At 41.7% G+C, this 21420-nt stretch overlaps 1 protein-coding gene across 4 annotated transcripts; it reads right to left on the bottom strand.

The window, feature by feature from the left end:
• Positions 1 to 385: 385 nt before the first annotated feature.
• On the bottom strand, positions 386 to 20734 carry LOC133131240 (lactadherin-like). 4 transcript variants are annotated; one of them, XM_061246498.1, is made up of 10 exons: positions 20582 to 20734; positions 13927 to 14052; positions 13682 to 13813; positions 8240 to 8368; positions 7653 to 7834; positions 7127 to 7282; positions 6628 to 6772; positions 3987 to 4189; positions 3418 to 3573; positions 386 to 2675 (listed from the first exon to the last, which is right to left on the bottom strand). In XM_061246498.1, the coding sequence occupies exons 1-10, from the start codon at positions 20658 to 20660 to the stop codon at positions 2532 to 2534; spliced, it is 1452 nt and encodes a 483-aa protein (XP_061102482.1). In that variant the 5' UTR covers positions 20661 to 20734; the 3' UTR covers positions 386 to 2531. The 4 variants fall into 4 exon arrangements, with proteins under 4 accessions (XP_061102482.1, XP_061102484.1, XP_061102483.1 ...); XM_061246500.1 differs by having other exon boundaries at positions 3987 to 4171; XM_061246499.1 differs by having other exon boundaries at positions 8240 to 8353.
• Positions 20735 to 21420: the final 686 nt, after the last annotated feature.

Raw genomic sequence — 21420 nt, 5'->3', positions numbered from 1 at the left:
CTACACGAGACCTGTGTTCACAGATCAGTTCAGATTCTCTACACGAGACCTGTGTTCACAGATCAGTTCAGATTCTCTACACGAGACCTGTGTTCGCAGATCAGTTCAGATTCTTTACACGAGACCTGTGTTCACAGATCAGTTCAGATTCTCTATACAACCCCGTGTTCACAGATCAGTTCAGATTCTCTACACGAGACCTGTGTTCACAGATCAGTTCAGATTCTCTACACGAGACCTGTGTTCACAGATCAGTTCAGATTCTCTATACAAGACCCGTGTTCACAGATCATATGTATGTCAGAATGTGTCAGAATGCATATAGTTACATGCAAGATTGTCCAAACTATCGCACAAAAACTTTGTTACAAAATTACAAGGTGACTCAACTTAATCAGTGTTTTTATTCAGCAATTCAATTTAAAACACAATATATTTCTACACAACCACAAGAATGCAAAACAAAATCCAGCCATTTTTATCTATTACAGGAGTTAGTCACCTGTGTAGATTAAATATAGATGTTTTTAAGAATCATATGAAACCTGGAAAAACACGAGATAAACATACAATTGTTGCTTTGCTAACAATGGTGAAAATAAGGTTAGACTTCTGCACAATGCAAATTGCAAAACTGGAATTAGAACTGGAATATTACAAGGTTATGCAGTACAGTACACTCTTTGGACAACACTGAAATAAAGTCTGAGACAACAGTCTCTACAACAATTATACATATTTTACAATGTCTGTCATCGACTAATCAGTGCCCTTCTGGTTACCGTTACTTGCATTTACTTGCTGTGAGATATTGTCCACATTTTACCTTGTTCTTTTGATTTTACTAGCATATACCCAAAATAAACTGATAATGCTCACTAATGTATTGCACATTCCCAAATGTGATTATTTATGCATGGGCATTTTCATATTTAACTTAGGAGATCATGAGATTCCATGCAACTTCAAAAAATATTTTTCATTTGGCAGTCAACTTCTCATTTTGGCTAGTCATGGGAAATCACAATGTATAAACTGATTTACAAAGTCTGTGGAGCAAAAAAACTATTGGTGCGCACAGGAGCGTGGATATCAGGGAATCGCAGCTGCACAGAAACAGGGGAGCACTGGGGTCAAGCATTGTGCTCACAAGGTGACATCCCACAAGCATGCCAAGCAAGTTGGAACTGGTGGATCCCTGGGAGAACAAAGGCTGGGAATTTAGGGCAAGTTAAACAACCAGTGCTTTTGTACTTGGGACAGAGTATGAAAAGGTATTTCTCAGAGGCACTGCCCTCAGGTAGAAAAGAATGCATTTTCACACAGTGCAAGATAATTTCTATCTTTTATTAATCACTCACAGGCATTTTCCTGCTACTGCAAAGAAAGATTGATTTTGCATCACTGTCAAATATAGCATGCCTCAGCTCTTAGGAAAGACAGACAGAAAGAAAGAAAGGTTTTAATGGCAAATGTGCAATTCTCCTGGTTAACTCGTAAATGGCGATGGGTTTTTCCATGTAATAGTGAGTAAATGCACTGTGGATTAATCTAGTTAAACAGAACTTTAAGAATCATTTTTAAATTACTGTGCTGCCACAACAACAATCAACTACTAAATGTACCCACATCATTTCAATAAAGAAAACATAAATTCTTAAAGTAAACGGTCCATAAATAATTTCCATGTACTGACACGTAAATCATATTTTGGATTTATCCATTATCATTTACACAAAACACAAACTCAATTTAAGCCGTTTTTGTGCTGAGAGATCTAAAATTATCTTAAAATTATAGAACCTGTAGGACCTCAATCACAAAATATATTCATTGCAGTTTTCTTCAAGAAATAATGCAATTCTTTCAGCAACTGTTGCAAGAGTTACTCTTTAAAAAAGAAGAAAAACAAATCAAGTACAGTTGTTCACAATGTTAAATTAGTGCCCGGTCTCTTCTCCACCCATGATAGTACAAACATAACCAGAAATGGCAAATTAATTTGTCTGAATAAATCATTTGGAGGAATAATTTTTATCTTTTTACATTTTATCTTTATTGTTTTTAAAAACCATGTGGAAATCATAAACCACCGGATCCAAATCAGTTTCACAATTCAAATAAGCTTTCCACACCAATAAACTATGCACTGTAAAACCATCACAAAATACAAATTTTCAAAAAAACACATCTACCTGGAAGAGCACTGAAAAGTGAGAAAGCATGAAGTAACGGATTATCACACAGACAAAAAGCCAGGCTTACGAATGGGGTCAAGTCCACAGAGTACGAGATATTTACGTGGTCACAATATTCACTACATGCTATAATTTACCACTGAATTACAGATTGAGTATGGTGATCCTCACTGGAAAATTCATTTAAGGAGTTCAGCCAGCACAACCACAAGAAGGTGTTTAAGAGCTGTGCAGGGCGTTGCTTCCCCTTGTAGCTGCTGACAAGGCAATGCAGGCCTGGCAGGTGGGGGAGTGGAGAGAGGAGAGAGGCACGAGCCCGGAGGGGGAGAGGTTTTAATCGTCACAGCCCAGGAGCTCCATGCGTATGGTGATGCGCTCGTGCCAGTCCCAGGGGAGGATTCGCACAAAGCGCGCGTAGAAAGGCGGCTCGAACGCATTCTTTTTATGCGCATTGTTGTCAATGTTGCCTTGGAATATCTGTGAAACACCAAAACCACAATGAAAAGGAATGAGAGGAGAGTGAGGGTTTGGCTGAGCAAGGCACTCCAACACACAAGCAGATGCTGAGGACGGTTGAAGCTGCATCTGCAGACGGCGGTAATGTGATTGGTTCCATGTTCAACATTTTTATTTCCCTTTTTTATTTCCCATTTTAAGAACCTTACGGTATGTGCTGGTCTGATAGGTCCTCTCTAGCAATGGATGGAAGGGGAAATTGTTGTCTAGGCCTTAACACTGGCTAGAATCGAGAGCAAGCCTTTTTATACCTACAACTGAAGTCAATCATTACTCGAAACTCAGCTGACTATCAATAAATGGATAGCAATGTGTCTAAAGAGAATCTGAATAAATATTCTCCTGATATTATCTGAATTAAAATTATTCTTACAATAATTAATGTGGAAATACACTGGTACAGGATAGAGCCATTCTATGTCACACATAGAGCACATGCAGTAGCTGGCAGACTAATGGCATCTCATGGCAAAAAAAATAAAGATTTAATCAAAAAATCATGAGGTGAAGCCCTTTGCTCAGGCCCTAAAAATAACTGGATCACTCCTACACACACATGCAAGCCAAGGCCTCGAGCCAACCCTGGATCAACCCTGGATCAGCCTACACATTCCAAGATCCTGCACCCCACAAAAATGAACATTTTGGACAGAGTACTAAAGCACCTGTCAATTATCGGAAGACTACATTGTGAAGCACTGACCTTGTCACTATTGGATCTTTCATCCCTGAACACGCTCCAGGAATGTCCATCGTCACTGTACGCTACTTTGTAGGCAGACACAAACTGCACAGTGCCAAAGTCCTTCGCACCTTGTGTGATGATGCCTGTGATGCGCTTCGGGGACTCCAAGTCCACCTGCACCACCCAGCGAGTGAGAGACAATGATGGAGAAACCCTTCTGAAGTTCATCCATTTGCATCAAGTGTATCAGGAATGTCTAACTGAGAGCTGAGTCTTATATTTAGACTCATTTTATTATCATTATCATTTGTTATTATTATTATCATTTTTTGAAATAAGACAAACATTTTGCCACAGAGCTGCAAATAGTACCTGAAAGCAAGTTAATCTGTTCCACTTATATTCTACTTATACATATTTTCTACATCCCTATACTTATAAAAATAAGAATTTAAGTCTCATTACAAAACTTAAGACAGACATTTGTAGTGTAGGCATCAATTTCCCTGTTGGATACTGAAACTGAGTTATGACTCAAAAGTGAGATCCTAAACTGACCCCGGAGTCAGGAGCTGAACACCCCGTACCTGCAGCCACTCGGAGCGGTTGTTGCTGGCCGCGGTCCAGGCGTTGGTCTTGCCCTGCTTGTCGAGCCGGGCGAAGTGGGGGAGCCAGGTGAAGGCGTCGATGCCCCAGGTGCGAAAGGCGCTGGAGGCTGAGAGCTGCCCGTCTGAGATCAGACGGGACTTCATGCCCAGGGGCTCAGAGCAACCTGCCGTGTTTAAATACACTGTGAACAAGACAGCAGAGAGAAGAGTGATAGACACGCGAGGCCAGCGCTGGCGTAAGCAACCAAACAAAAAACACACGAAAACAAGCACAAATGTCCGAAAATATGGCAGGAGACACAGGGGAATGAACGAGTGGCATGTGGCATGCAGTTCAGAGTGGCATGGCGGGCGAGACAGAGAGCGATAGTGCGTGGCTAAGCACACTGCAGCGTGAATTCAGTACCGCTCCCAGTGTGCACGCTATAGGAAACCATGGCAAATACCATTTATTATGTGGTCAAACCAAAGCTAAATATGGCCTTGGTCTTCCTTTGCAATGAATCTGGGTGCTGCCAGTATGCTGGAAGGTAAACACATGAAGCATATACCGTAAATAATCACTGAAACAAAAGAATTATATTTTTGTCATTAAGGATATGAAATGTAGCCAGAATTTCTGCTATATGAAGGTATTTGACCGGCCAACAATGAGAGACATGCCAAATAATGGCAAAGCTTTTCACTTCAGATCACCTGTGAGGAGATGGACAGATTAGTGATACTCTACATCACTACCTGCATTGTATATGGCTGTGATTTTGTTTATACATTCAAATCAAGTAATTCATAACTTTCTTTGCCTTCTTTGGATAATTCAATACAAAAGTACACCTACAGATATGTACGACAACAGCTTCTGTCCTTGTCACTACTTTATGTACTAAATGCTTGTTTGCGATTCCCAAATATATAGTCATTAAGGATATCTATCACTGCAGTAGAAATTCTGGCCTTACACTATAGGAGGTGAACTGAGCCAACATTAAAGATGGGACTCAGGCACTACAAGTGCTTTTGTGGAAAGGAATGCAATGTGTCAACACAAAGTGAAGCTATAATGTGGGGAATGTAACATTGGCACGACCCACTCTTCACCCCTGATCCCTCCCACATAGTTCTTAATCCATAGGAAGAATTCTTTGCTGTCCCCAGAAAACCTAAAGTGATTCACATACACTCACTGAGCACTTTATTAGGTATTTATAAGTCTTCTGCTGCTGTAGCCTATCCACTTAGAGGTTTGAGACTCTAGAGACTGTTCTGCATGAAAATCCCAGGAGATCAGCAGTTACAGAAATACTCAAACCAGCCCGTCTGGCACCAACAATCATGCCACGGTCGAAATCACTGAGATCACATTTTTTTCCCCATTCTGATGGTTGATGTGAACATTAACTGAAGCTCCAGACCATGCACTGCACTGCTGTCAGACGTTTGGCAGATTAGATAATTGTATGAATAAGTAGGTGTAAAGTAGGAGCTCAGTGAGTGTATGTATAGCTATACAGCGGTATGCTACCACGTGAATTGTGCTAATGTCCCTGTCCGAATGTCCCTGTTGGGAAATGGGTTAAAAAACTGAAGCAGAACTAACAGAAAACTGGAGATGAAGCTCAAATGTAAGAAGGGCCCGGACTGGAAACCACCATGCAGAAACCACAAACTGATTGACTCTGTATGTGCAGATCCAATCATGGTAAAATGCCAACAGGAGCCATGAGCTATGTGTACAGATGTATTTCTACACTATTAAAAACACTGGCTGGTAGCATAGCCAGCTGGCTTGTATAAGTGTCTGGGAGAGCTTGGGTCTAGGTTTACAAAATGGAGTTCTGATTGCTCAGACATCCCCATACGTACATAAAACATACCATGAAATACGTCAAATTCTAGGTTTTGTGAGTTTTTCATTTCGACTTCTGTCATTCTTTATGTAAACGACTTAAAACAACTAAACAAAGATTTGACCAGAAAAAACAAACAATTCTTCCAAGCTAGAATTCCAGCCATAGTGGAGAAGTTTCTTCAGCCCACAGGAAGGGAACCCAGGGAATTAGCTTATATTACATTACATGATTTGCTAAACAGATGCCCTTATCCAGGGAGAGCAACTTCACATTCTTACATACTATCCATTTATACAGTTAGACTTTCTGACTGAAGCAAAGGCTAACTACATTTCTCCAGGGTACAATGGCAGTACCCCACCTGGTTTCAGCTTACAAAACTGTCATTCTGACCAATGGATCCATCCTGCTCCTTTCAAAGGAAGGAATGCAATCTAGAGTAATAAATTGCATTAAGCCTCGCTACTAATCACCAGAACCCCCACCAACAGCAACTCACATTCCTGGAAGAAGAGTGGTGGCCTCTAATCAATTGACAGGCATCTAAGGTCGTTCTCAGACGTAAATGACATGACGTTGGCTGAACATACAGCACACACACACACACACACACACACACACACAAAGTAGCTGGCGTTTATATAGTTGACAGCACCTGTTTGTAGGTCTATCTAAACACTTCAAAAGGCCTCTGTTTACGTTCAGCCCCCGAGCTCTGCCGGTGGTCCCCGGGGTCAGAGGTCACACGTGCCGCACAGAGAGCCGTTTACCGTTGAGCTCACAGCCCACCAGCTCCATGCGCAGGGTGCAGGCCTTGCGGCACACCACCGGGATCACGCGGATGTGTTGTGCGACGATGGGAGGGTCAAACATGTTGGTCTTCGTGCCATCGTTATCCACATTCCCCACAAAGACCTGTGAAACAACCCAGCACAAAATGCTCAACTGCCACATTGTCATGTACAGTCACAGCCTGGAACGTGGAATGTACTTCTTTTCACATTCAGTTGTTGATAAGCCATCGACAGTTTAACTCATCTCTTCAATCATACAGCTCAGTTCGATGAATTTCTCTCAGGTATCTAATGTAAAAATGACACACTAAAAACAATTTTGTCAGAATTATAGTGTGCCAGGTGGAGCTAAAAATGTAAAAAACTTGCATTGTAAGCTCAAGTGATTTGATTTCTGAGCATTGTAATTCTCATGTTCTGATATATCTAAATGGTTTCAAAGTTTCTTCTTCCTCGCAATCACTTTTTGCCTCACCTTGTCCTTCCTCTGTCCCTGGTCTCTGAAGACGGTGTAGGTCTTGCCGTCGAGGCTGGATGCCACCTTGAAGGCCTTGATGAACTCGGGGGTGCCTAAGCGGCTGGCCCCTTGGGTAATGATGCCTGTGACTCTCATCTTCCCCTGCATGTTGATCTGTGGAAACGCAGGAGGAAGGGACTTAAGCAGAGATTAAAAGAGGAAACAGGCATCTGTGTCCCTTGTTTTCGCTCACAAACAGTGAACTGTGTCTTCAACACCCTCAGTGCTCAAATCACAACTGACTACTCCAAACAAATTCATATTTACTCTTGGTTGCCATAACTTACCTAACTCATGGTTCCATTCAAACCAGCATCAGAACTCTTTAGCTCAACAGAATTAATACTTTTAATCCCCATTCTGTATATATATAAACGATAGCCCGTCATGAGAAGTTTTACTTGCAACCAAAATTGCCAAAGAAAATGCAGACTTAACGAGAACTGACTTTGTATAGAATTTCTCAGTAAGCTGGCACTTGTACCTGGATCCAGGGGTTCTTGTCATGAGTGGCAGATGTCCAGGCGTTGACGATGCCATTGTTGTTGAGACGGGCAAGCTCAGGGCCCCAGCGCTGCAGTCCCAGGATTCCATAGTGCACGGAGGAGGCGGAGATCTGAGACTCGGCAATCCCGCCCCCTTCCATCCCCAGCAAGGAGATGCAACCTGGGAGATGGAGTCAGGGAGGTGTCAGGTCCACCTCAACGTTCCTCAGTCACACTCCTTTCACCCATCTACCACTAACCACAAAATCCAGGCTATTGAGAACAACCTCCAGCTTTTCGTAAAGTGTTCTTTAGTTTAACTCAATAATACCTAAAGCCGCTATTACTCGCTAAGACCAGGATTGTGTAATACTGAAATATTTGTCCATAAGTCTACATTTAATTCAGAAAATATATTTCTGTTGAATTATTTATGCAGCAGTATTAGTGGCAAATGCATGCTTATGTTCTGCCACAAAAAAAGCCAATTTGCCTTTTGAACTTCCCACCCATAAAACGCAAGACTTCATGAACAGAGAGAAGCATATATGGAGGCTCTTGAGGGCTGCATATGGCAGATACTCACGCAATTGGCACTGCTTCCCAATATAGGGTGAGGGGCACTTGCAGGAGAAATCTCCATCCAGATCGCGGCACTCCCCTCCATTCTTGCAGGGCTGGCCAACACAGTCGTTCACATCTGCAGGCACAGATACTGAGAGGTCATTTAATACACCTGCTCCGTATTTACACGTTGAACCAACTGATCATTAAATAGCCAGCCTAAGTGGTCTGTTTCCAATTATACTGTATGATACTGCATACATGAGTAAAATTAGGTGTGATCCGATCCATTTGTAAAGTCATATATAATGAAAATAACGTGCATCCACAACATCTCAACTTTCCCGCAACAGTTTCCCATAAATCCTGAAGCACTTGCTCCCCCTGGTCAAAATTGTTTTCTGAGAAAAAATTAGTTGTGAACAAGACAGGTTTACAACCGATTCCATATGCTCAAATGTCAGCATTTACAGGCATAACTAAAGGTCTCAGCCAGCCCTGCAAGCCATTACATTCTCAGATGAATATATAGGCAGGGGGCTCCATCTTAGACTGAGCATGCTCAGCACTGTGTGGAAGCGCTGGGTCCCCGCAGGAGAGGGTTAACTGACATAACGGCCGAGCCTGCCGGGAGACGGCGGTGCGCCGGCATGTGGGCTAATTAATGAGTTTAATGATTGAAGTCCGGAGGCCCACAATACTGCGCCTGTCTCCCGCTGCCCCAGCCACAGGTGCTCTGCCCCTCTGACTGCCGGGGCAGGGGGCCTCAGCAGGGACCCAGACAGACTGGAGTCTGTGCTCGGGCAGGTTAGCCAGGGGAGGTGCTGCTGGTGGGGGATCCAGGCCGTTAGCCCGCTCCCATGGCAGCCATGATGTCAGAGTGGGAGGAGCCAAAGACAACACGCCTGGGGCGAGGTTAATTGGCTGTGCGTGAGTTTCTGATTATTGATAACAAATACAGCTATTGGCCAGCCAAAGACCATGGATAGTGATAGTGAACCAGATCACAGGGAGTGATATGAAAGGTGCTCAAACAGCAAGCAAATCACACAAAAAAGAAAGAAAGCCTTATATATTTATAAAAACATATTTTTAAACTGGAGTCAGTGACAGCATCATTTTCTCAGTGACTTGTAGTAAATGCCCCTGCACTTAAAGAGATCGTATACTGTAATTAAAAAATAGTTTGCTCTCTTTTTTTGGATAGTGACAGCATGCCCTTTCCGTGCATCTATAAAATAAAATAAAATCGTATTACATTTTCCCTTAGGGGAATAAATATAAATTGTTAAAATAAATACATACGCAACTTAATGAGGAACACATGGAAAGTTATAAGAATGCTGAGTCCATGGATTTCTCTATAGCTCACTACAGTGTTAAAGGCAGTCAGCCTGTATCCATGCCAGAGAGGTGTGTGTCTGCGCTTGTGTGTGTGTCTGTGTGTACCAAAATTCTTCCAATGGAGGAATTAAAGTCACACAGATTTAACAGAATGTTACCAGGCAATAGCAGACACCCACATTCTTCCTCATCTACATTATTAAGACATAAATGAAGGCAATTGTGTGTCCTACTGGTCATAACTGGACTAGAATGGATCTGAGTCCAACTATGCAGAGACATGGAATAAACAAAGGTCTTGGGAATGATTCTGCTGGCAGCACTTTCAGTTGGAAAACCTAAGAATCTGTTGAATAGTAAAACAGCTGCACAGATGAATTTGAAACATTTCAACGTGTAGTATCGTGTGCAAAACATGAATAAAAACAACTATTTGCCTCTAAACTGACTCAATCAGAGCCAACTCACTGCACTCCCCAAAGTCTCCACTGAGTGGCACACTTACCCTGTATATTCCTACTGCATTTCCTTTCCATGTTTTATGACCAGGGCATCAAGAATCCATTGAAAAAAATTATTCTGCTGAATATCTCTGCTGAAAATTTCAGGAAAAAACATTTTTACTGTAATGACTGACTTAAAACCGGTTTCATGCATTGTGAAAACCCAACGAATAGTGGTTTAATTAGAATTATCACGTTCAATAGCTCCATCATTCATTTCTTGGCTTTTGTACTATTAAGCCGAGAGAAGAAAAAATAACATTTGCAGGATTTCTTCATAATTTTATCACTTCCTAACCACTTGGCTAAATACATTTCCACAAATCCAAATGCTGAAAAAAATTTAATGAAAGCTATTTTAAACTATGCAGATAATTCACACAGTCTGTGACCTACAGTAAACTAATGCAATTACAGGCAATTGGTTATGGGCAGATGGTTTCCACAGATCAGACGGTAAAACTGAGTACAACCTCAGGCTACGCTGACAGAGGGCCAAGATCCTGTAGCTGTGCTTGTGCTATAAAGGTTGTACCAGGTTGAGCACATTACATCTGTGGACACTGATTATCACAGTCTTAATGGTGCCCCCCTCCCCAGGAGACAAGCAGAGGCTGTAATCCAAAAGACAGACGCAGGTTCGACGTCTGCTCTGTCTGTGGTTGTTTTGCTACCTCTGCCTCTGCTATTAAGAGGATTGGGTATCACTCCAAACCACCAGGCCCTCACGGCCACGCACACATAAACACCATACTTCATCAGGCACATAATCTGCTTAATTGAGGTCAGAGTTGTTGTTAGAGGGATGTCATTCCAGCACCATAAGTGCTTTGTCTGCACCTTCTGCCTTTCCGATGAGGCCGGACCGGCAGCGTGAGCAGGGGCCTATTAAAGGGAGGAAGCACACTAGCACACAGTGTGATGGCCTAGTGTGACAACATATGATATTTCCCCTTTATGGGCACATTTTACTTGACTGCTAAAGATGGATCAAAATGACTGAACAAACTATTAACCAAGTCAGTGTATGAGTGAATTCAATGTAACTATGTATCTTACAAGCTTGGAAAATATGAATCTTCGTACATACATTGAGATTCAGCTGGACGTAATTACATTGGCCATGGGTTCCTTCCGAAGCAATGCGGTTTTGTTGTCAGCTATGCATTACATAATGGCTGCTGTGAGAAAACTAGAACAGTAAAGGGACGCTCCGGGGAGGAGTTCATGACTCGCTTCAGGGAAATGACGAACACAGTGGCACGACCGTGCAATGTTTTTGTGAGGACCATGGAAAACAGAAAACTGTTCCAGAATATTACACATGCTCGCTATGCTGCCTGACCCAGCTGGCCACTAGGCCAAATTTCAGCTCTACTCCATTTTGTTGATTTTGATAAAAGGTTTAGGGAGAATCATCCACAATCTCTTCTTCAATTCAGAACTACGTTGACAAATTCAGAAATTTTCGCAATTTTCACGACATGCACAGCTAGAGAAGCACTACAACACAGCCACACATACTACAGTCAATCACAAATTGGGTCAACACAACAGGCATGCGATTAGTAAACAGAACGCAATGATAAACATGCGCACATGGATCTTAATTTAGAACCTCAATACTAATTCTGCCTGCTGTACCAAAAACCAACAAAGCAACAGCTCCTCTGATGAATACAGCCAGCCAGTGTGACTAAAAACAGAGATTAAACAAGATTTACTCTAATTAGCCTGAGTAAACACAGTAGAGACCAATGAATGCATTTAGACTAATTTGTTTGTAGACTAATTAGAGATTAGTTAGGACTTATTCAATACACAATGAAACTTGACGTAACCCAACAGTACACAGAGGTGCATTACACTACCTCTTGGTGCAATGAGCTGTAACCACACCACTTCCAGCATAAGAATCCCTCATTACCAGCTGACCTAGGAATGTGGCCAATCGGCCTGGAGGTGCCCTGGTGGCAGGGAGCTGGCCAGCGGTCCATGGGCTCTATAAAAAGCCCTGGCACTGCCCTGAAGACACGGCTCACTAAGCAGGGCACAGACTGCCTTTTGTGCAAGACAAGGGGAATAACTTTCCACAGCACGCAACACTGTTTCCCTGCCTCGTCAGCTCGCACGGATCCAAACAAAAAAAGAGAGAAAAAAGCCCACAATTACCACATTGTGAGTCAGCTTGCAAAAAAATAGTGTTTATTTCAATAAGCACATGTTGTGTGTTGAATGTTGCGACTGACACATTTAGGCCAGGTAAGGACTCTTGCCAGACATGAATCACCGCATTTCTGAGAGTGAGTCAGCGAGCGCGTGCAGAACCGCAATCCGGGAAGCACAGCTGACCCCACCCTCTCTGGGCCAAAGAACTCCATCCACCAGCACACCGCCACCTCCCACAGGTCTGTCACAGATGTTCACTGCAGAGTTCTGCACGTCTGACTCACAAAAACACACCCTGGGGTAGCTATGAACATTATAGGGGAGCGACAGAGAGAGAAAAGGCCTCTCAAAAACCGTGAAAATTATGATCTGGATTCGTCTTAGTCATAAAATAAACACACCACAAGCTAAGGGGATGTCAACAACAATTTCATGATCTCGCCACGGAGCAGTCACACCGATTTCACGTACCAAACTGAAAATTTTAATCTCTGACTTGGGTGAGGCACAACAAAACATCATTACTACCATCAGATGAACAGAAAAAAGACATCACATCCATCGACATCTCTCTTAACTTGACCGCACAGATAAAAGCAGTGGTATACTAGAGGTGGACGGGGTTAGATGGCTGTCTCAGGAGCGGTGCCTCTGTGCAGTGAGAGGGCCCGTGGCCTACTCAGCGTGTGCGTGTCAGAGCCTGCTGCGGGGGCTGATCTGCCTGGCGGGGCCGCGGGCGATTACAGGGTTCATCTGCGCCGGCTCCAGAGAGCTGAGCTAGCGGCTTTCAGTGGAAGATCACCACAGAACACTAACTACAGGCAGATGAGCTACTGAACCGCTATGCAGCCCACACACAAATCAATGATGGCCCATACAGCCAGCCACATATGCAAATAAATTAAGAAAATGGATATTGCACTTCAAAAACAAACAACGTGCCATTATAACGAAAACCTATTGTGCATCTCCTCAAACTGAAAATAATTAATTTTTCAGTCTCAGGTTACGGTGCATAGTAAACCGAAAGTTTGTTCCACCAATATAACACTGTGGGAGCACATTCTGGGCTCATCTGTGGGTTACAATATGGCCTTGAAGTCAACTTGATAGTTTGTTCTGAAAGGGTCTTTACAACATGCCAAACATATATTTACAATGGCTCCAGCATTTCAATTGGCTACAGTATTATGCAAAGCCAAATGCTTCTATTTTCCATTATACGTTTTCCTTTGCTTGCATACAAATAACATTCAACTGAGAACTACTGAGCCCCCAAAAATCTTTTCTACTCTAGGATAACCTACTTATTTATTTAACCACGGAGGGAATGCATGACTGTAAAAGCTAAATAAATGAAACCGTTTTAAGCTGTGGGCTGCACAGATGTGACTGTACAAACAGTCATCACTCGGTGAACAGCTGTTAAGTGAAGATGAGGTTCTTACTGTTCTGGCAGTGAACGCCATCAAAGCCTGGTGCACACTTGCAGACGTATTCGTTGAAGACGTCCCCTCGCCGCGACTGGCTCACGACCTCGCACTTTCCGTCGTTCTTGCAGGGGTTGGGGTTGCAGGGTCCTGAATGGAACAGCATTGGAGATGGAAGGGAACGGTTCAGTTAAAAGGATGACGTACCACCTCAAACACCTCCGGAGTCAACTGTAAGGTTTCTGAGCAGTGCTGCCCCTTACCGCTCTCCACCGCAGTGCATGTGTCGCCCGTGAATCCGTCGGGACAGATGCAGAAGAAGGGGCCTTCTCCCAGGCCCGTCACGCATGTCCCTCCATTCTGGCAGTGGTTCACCTCACAACTATCTCCTGAAAATAAGAAATAATCGTTTGTCATTTAGCTGTTCTCCAAAGCGACTTACAGTTGATTAGACTAATCCCACTGGAGCAATCCAGGGTTAAGGGCTTTGTTCATGGGGCCCTACAACTGTGCGGATCTTATCGTGGCTACACCGGGGCTTGAACCACCAACCTTCCGTGTCCCAATCATGTACCTTAGCCACTGGGCTTCAAGCTGCCCCAAGTTTTTTTTTTAAAAAGACAAAAAAAAAAGCACAAATGAGTACTACTGTTTTGCAGGGCGAGAGAGTCTGTATCTTTATCTTCATAATCATATAGGATCAGGCTAACACTGTGCTTTATTGATGAACAACACATACTTTGCACCCTAACAGGTGTGGCCACACTGGCTTTCACACATGTGAATGATAAGGGAAAGGATGTCAGTCAGCTGTCTGACCAATGCTGATCAGTGAGACTGGTCAGTGTCACATGCTGGACAGCTCAATTCATCCGTGACTGATTTTCCACACAGGCCACTTTAGAGTTTAGGTTGCTGACACAGCCATTAATGGACACTGGGGAGATAAACCCACTCATGCTGGATGTTTCTATTAGGAGAGGCGCAATATGTTTTGCCAGCTGGTTTCCCCGGCCTTAAGTGTGACCAAGACCATATGGTGCATTTAGCAGCACAGAAACAGGCCATCGTGGTATGCCTTCAGGCAAAACTTTTCAGCACAGTTCTCCACTCAAAATGTAATCAAAAAAAAAGATTTTGTTTTACAATAAATATTATAATGAATTTAAATGAATACAATGCCTGTAACACAAGGATTTGATTTCAATATCTCATCACGTTGTACCAGACTTCTTTCATGAATTGACTTTGGTAGAACTGCTTATGCACAGAAACCAAAAAATGTTTTTGGACAGGAAACCATTTCAAATTTAATAGCCAGAGGTTACAAAAGGTTATAACTACGAGTGGCTTACATCAATTTCACGGATGCAAAAAGGGAAACATTCCTTTTATTCCTGTTTGTAATGTTTTTCATGCGTTTATCAAGCCACACAAGAGGCCAGGCTGTGAGGCTCTGCTTCTCTTTTTAGAAACAAAGCTCTGAAGGCCGTTTTGCTTCCAGAAAGGGCATAACCCACTAACTCAGAGTTATAGGAAAGGAAAAATAGAATAAATAGTCACCCAGCCCATCCTTTTTCTGGCATTATAATTCCTGTAGGATTTAATGGGTTTTAAGATACACTGTGGTGTAGACGGCACATCATATACGTCTCAGAACCCTCAGATTACACACAGGCTCTTAACCCTGAGAAAATATAATTGCAGTCAATGGCTCTGAAAGATAAACGCAGCAAAACATCCAGATGTGTGGTAAATCTGAGCCTCGCGCTCAGCTACAGCCCTGCAGCGTCCATCACAGGCATTCACTGATTAATATAATGCGTGTGATTTGGTACCAAATGTGCTCAGGAACACCTGAAATACTTCCGTGAAACAAATACCGGAACAGCACGCATGTATTTTTATTATGCAATCAACAAAAGAGAAAACAGCAGGTAGCTTTTGTTGATCCGTTTGTTGAATGGACTGGATTGACAACTAACTGACATGTATCTGCCTCAACAAGATTGCATGACTGGTTTCTTGTGGCAGTAACAAAAAGAATAATGCACAGCATAGCGTTACCTACAGTATTTTGTATTGGTTATGAGACCATTTCTATCAAATTAGTGAACTGAGTAGTTAACTTTTACCAAGGTGTGACATAAAACGGTCATTCATACATAGGTCTTTTCAGCAATTAATTCAAAATGCTACTATAAATACAAGCCATTTCACTTGCTGGTCAGAACCACTGCGTAGGCTAAAGAGAGCTACAAGTACTTTTATCACATGCTGCACTTCAACTCATTTGGCTTTTTTCACGTCTGAGGAAAGTAGAACAATAAATGTGAAACACTGTCCATTTTCTCATAGTCCAGGTTCACACTGAAGTCGTGACAGAGCTAAATCTTAATTGAATTGACTACACATCAAAAAAAGGGTTAACAGTGGCTGTTATTTCACTTGGCTGATACAATGAGTTACAGTCAGGTCCATAAATATTGGGACATCGACACAATTCTCCCCTTTTTGGCTCTATACACCACCACAATGGATTTGAAATGCAACAAACAAGATATGCTTTAACTGCAGACTTTCAGCTTTAATTTGAGGGTATTTACATCCAAATCAGGTGAACGGTGTAAGAATTACAACAGTTTGTATATGTGCCTCCCACTTTTTAAGGGACCAAAAGTAATGGGACAAACTAACAATCATAAATCAAACTTTCACTTTTAATACTTGGTTGCAAATCCTTTGCAGTCAATTACAGCCTGAAGTCTGGAACGCATAGACATCACCAGACGCTGGGTTTCATCCCTGGTGATGCTCTGCCAGGCCTCTACTGCAACTGTCTTCAGTTCCTGCTTGTTCTTGGGGCCTTCAGTTTTGTCTTCAGCAAGTGAAATGCATGTTCAATCGGATTCAGGTCTGGTGATTGACTTGGCCATTGCATAACATTCCACTTCTTTGCCTTAAAAAACTCTTTGGTTGCTTTCGCAGTATGCTTCGGGTCATTGTCCATCTGCACTGTGAAGCGCCGTCCATTGTAGTGGTGTGTAAAGCCAAAAAGAAGAGAATTGTGTCGATGTCCCAATATTTATGGACCTGACTGTACATATCCTAAACTTTGTATTCAAGATTTCACAAGATGAATCTCAGGACACTACAGCAGCCATCAGCAGACATTCTAAACTGCAGTAGTTCATGCAAAGTTTGTTCACATCTGCCTCTTCACAAGACACATTTTGATGTGAACCAGGCTTTACTGGTATTTCCACATGCATATTTTAGCTGGAGAAAAAAATCAATTGCAAGCAGAAAATGGGAATGCCCATTTTTTTGCAGGATAATAGAGTCACTCGATAGAAATGGCATAAATATAAATTTGACCATGAATCTTACATTTATGTGGAGACTGATTCATTCCTGACAACGGACAAAGAACACCATATATAAACAGTCCCCCCAGGACAATCAAATTGTTAGGTTTAATGTACCAGGAGTGTTTGTCATTTCTTTAAACAAGAGGACAGAATTCCCTATGACTGTATTTTCCCATATTAGTAATGGAAGAACACAGGGTGTGGAATCCGATTCCTGATGAGTAACGCAATATGTATGTTTCCTGAGCATTCAAAAAGAGCTTCTGGCTTCATGAGTCAGAACAAATTATGAGGCCCTTACAGCATAAATAAGGACAGGCAACTACAGTGCCCGGAGATCAAAACAGGACAAAACAAATCAAAGCTCAAAGGTAGCCTTTCAGATGAACAGTGAGAGCATATACATTATTTGTAATACACAAAACTAACATTAAGATGTACTGTACCACACTTTTTACATTCATTAACATTTTTTAAAGGCAAGTGAACAGTTTGCCCAGCTTTCACATATTTTCTTTGTTCAGACAGGGAGAAAACAAAGCACTTAACAGATAGAAAAGCGACCACAGAAGAGCTCAGAAGGTGCTGTTGAAGGGAAATTGTATATCGCTTGAGACCCTGCTACCCTATGGACTGGGCCAACACATCTCACCCCATAGCATAAACTTTGAATGAACTACAACAGATCTCTGAGGTAGTCTTCAACATAATACCCTCAGAGAACTAACACACTGAGTGAACTGCATTGACCCGGTCAGGGATTTAAATCACCACGTGTTTTGATTATTAGGTCTACAAATTGGGTGGTTCCCAGTGTGATGAGTTTTGTGGTCTCGTGGTTTACACTAGTGGTTTAAACCCCAGCTACAGTTACTGCAGCCAACCTATTATTTTCATAGCATATCCAACTCTGCTGTAATTTCATTGAAGCAACTGTGAATCAAGGTCAAATCAAAACAGTCAGTGTTCACAAGAAACATGCACATCCCAACTACTAATTGTTACAGTGTACCATATTGTTTAAAACAGGTCGTACCTAGTATATATATATACTATAATACCACAGCTTAATGGAGTTGTATCTGTATGACAACATTCAATATTGTTATTTAAAGGATGAATCTGTTTCTTGACAAGGGAATCGTTGAACAGCCAACTGTGTTTGGATCAGTAATGATGTGAACACTCTCTACTTCCATTATTTTATATGAGTTGCACTGACGGACCTCAAAAACAGATTTTTTTTAACAAGGTTCAGTTGCAAGCAAGTAAAGAAATCTGTGAACTATAATTATAATAGAAAGAGAAGATAAATAGAAGAGAAAGTGAAATATGGGCACAGAATAGAAAGAAATCTGTAAATGACCGTGCCCCATATTTCCAGGCCAATTATCCATGTTACATGGCAACAACACAATTGAACAGTATGATAGCACACACTGAACCCAGCGGAAACCATAATCTACCCGTGATAAGCAGGCACATGGATCGTTCGGTGAAATGGTTCCAGGCAAGATTTCTGTAATCTTCAGGCACAATTTCAAAGCAGCGGAGATATCTGCTGCTAAAAATAGAAATGGAGCAAATTGTTTCTGAATTAGTGATGTTTTTCTTCTTCAAATGAAGGATTTTAGATGAAAAGACAAAAAACACACAAAATGTGAAGGTGTGTAGTCAGTTTTACACAAAACAGAAGGAGAACCAACTGTGATATTACCCAACACTGTGAAATATACCTAATTAAATTGTCTGGAAATGGGGTCATTATAATTTCAAGTTGATAAATGTTGCCAAGATGAACACTGGTGATATGACCAATCAATTAATTATCACACATTAAAATTAGCCTCCTCATTGTTCCCAATAATAGAATATGCCAGATCCTTCACATTAGAGAACTGCCTTTTTTTCTCAAGTGGAGAGATACAAAATATTTTAACACTGCTAACTAGAAATAGCATTATAGAATTTTTGGAAAAGGGATTTTAAAACTACATCATGCTACCAAATCATAAAAGGGTAGAATAAAATAATTTCACAACACAACAAAGTATGAACTGCAACAAAAGACAATTACAAAGATTGCCTGAAAAAAATCCAATCAGCCTGGATTAGGATGGGTTGGCTTTAAAAGTACAGTAACCATAACTACTCATGCACATACATTCAAACAAAAGAAGATGATTGCCAGATGCTTAACTGCAATGATGCAGCGTAATCATTGAGAGCACATTAAACACATACAAACGTTCATTTTGGCTGAATGTGTATCACAATTAAGAGAAACTTCTTTAAGTGATCATCAGTTTTATTGTACAGTCTGCCGGAATAAAGCTTTGGGCCATACCCTGGTCTGATCTTGTGCCAGTGATGTTTCAGTGAAGAAACATGAAAGCATCTTCCCACCAAGACATGGCTGTCATGGGAGACTAATGAGACCAGCAAACATGGCACATAATTTGAACACTTTTACGGAGAAGCAGAAGGCAAAGTAAATGAACACTACTTCCCAGACCAATGTACATGTATTTCTTTACAATACAATTGAACTGCATGCCATTCTCATGATGAAAGACCAAGTCTGGCCCATCTCTTTCTTCAATAAGCCTGAGTCTTAAATGTTTGACTACTGACCTGTTGCAACTGTCATGTTAATGTGGAAATTATGTCAGCTATTTATTTGTACAGCCCAGAAACAACATCTAGCTTCACTGCAAACATTGCACTCTCGTAAGCTGCTGTCTACAAAATGCAAGTTACATAAAGGTACTCAACAACATAATATACGCCATGTGATTAAGGGGAAAGCTTTTGCAAGGCAATCACTTCAGTATGCAAATTATTGCAATTTTCATATTGGGAAGTAGACTAACAAATAAATAACAGCTCCATGGCCTCACTTGGCTGTTTTTGTTTTGTTGATGGACATTGTCCCAGTGCTCATCTCACGAGTCCCCGCGCATTCAGTGCAATCTTTAAGGCTACATTGTCTTTGCAGCGATCTGGAAACAGGAGCTTTTCATTCATTCAGATGTCGTGACGAACATTCGAGCGGAAACAAACAAAGCACAGACAGAATCAAAACAACGTGAATGTAGACTGTGATGTGGACAAAATCAGAACGCTATTGTCGTATTATTTACAGTTGCACCAGTTAATCAAAGAGTTTATCTGCGTAATATAGATAGTTCACTGTTAATATTAATATTTTTGTGCTGTACTGGAATATCTGACTTCATCAAAGTTCAGTGAAACAAAACAACACCCTATTAGGTATAAAACTTGCTTTCTGCTTTCTACATAGATTTTGGAAACAACCAAGCAAACAAACTTAACTGAGACAATGGCCTTTTCTTATAAATTAAAATAATGAAACAATCTTATGATCCATGCAATGAACTCGGACAACCACCAAGCAACACAAACATAGCTGCGTTCCGAAAAATGACGTACTGTATACGGCTATACTGGCTAACCTATTTGCTACAGTATTAAAAACCCTTAGCGAACTAGTACAAATAAGCCAACTTAATAAAATCCGACTCACCGGTCACCGTGAAGATAACACCAAAAAGTAAATAAGTAACCGTAAGTGGCGAGGACAACGTGAAGCTGTGAGTTTTCATTTTGTTTTGGCTCCCGTTACTTCTCTTCTCACATTACACTTCCAAATTTCCTCTGAGAACACTGTCGTTTCTGGTCTGCGCTATGTTTGAAAGAGAAGGGGTTGGGTATCACATTGGACTAGGCGGATTAACAGCAACACGTGTGTTTGTGCGTCTATCCAATTAGATCTCCTTCTGAAATAAACCCCAGGCAGTGCCAGGAGAGATTGCTGTACAATTTCACAGCGAGTCGCGTCTGTAGGTTACTTTATAATGGCAAAGAGCAGAAAGGAGAACCTGGAGAAATGTTTGTTTAAAAGAACCACCATTTAAAAAAGCATGACAATGGCCTGGATTTAATCAGCATTCAACTTTGACTTACAAAATACAAGTTTTGACAAACATTTGGCAAATGTATTTACAGTATCAAAAAAAAACAAATCACTCTGTGATTGTGACCCAAATTTGAGGATTGCGGATGAAAATTGAATTCAGGGCTGGGTTAGAGGCATTCAAGGCATTCAGGGCTGGTCTAGGGGCATTCAGGGCTGGGTTAGAGGCATTCAGGGCTGGGTTAGAGGCATTCAGGGCTGGTCTAGGGGCATTCAGGGCTGGGTTAGAGGCATTCAGGGCTGGGTTAGAGGCATTCAGGGCTGGGTTAGAGGCATTCAGGGCTGGTCTAGGGAAACTCAGGGCTGGTCTAGGGGCATGTGGGGCTGGTTTATGGGCATTCGAGGGTTTGTGGTTCAAAGCAGGACCATGCACTTAAAGTAATACAAAA

Source organism: Conger conger, chromosome 6 (genome assembly GCF_963514075.1).
Source record: "Conger conger chromosome 6, fConCon1.1, whole genome shotgun sequence".
NCBI lineage: Eukaryota > Metazoa > Chordata > Actinopteri > Anguilliformes > Congridae > Conger > Conger conger.
The sequence above is the reverse complement of the archived record's forward strand: the minus strand, read 5'-3'. Positions and strand labels throughout refer to the sequence as shown.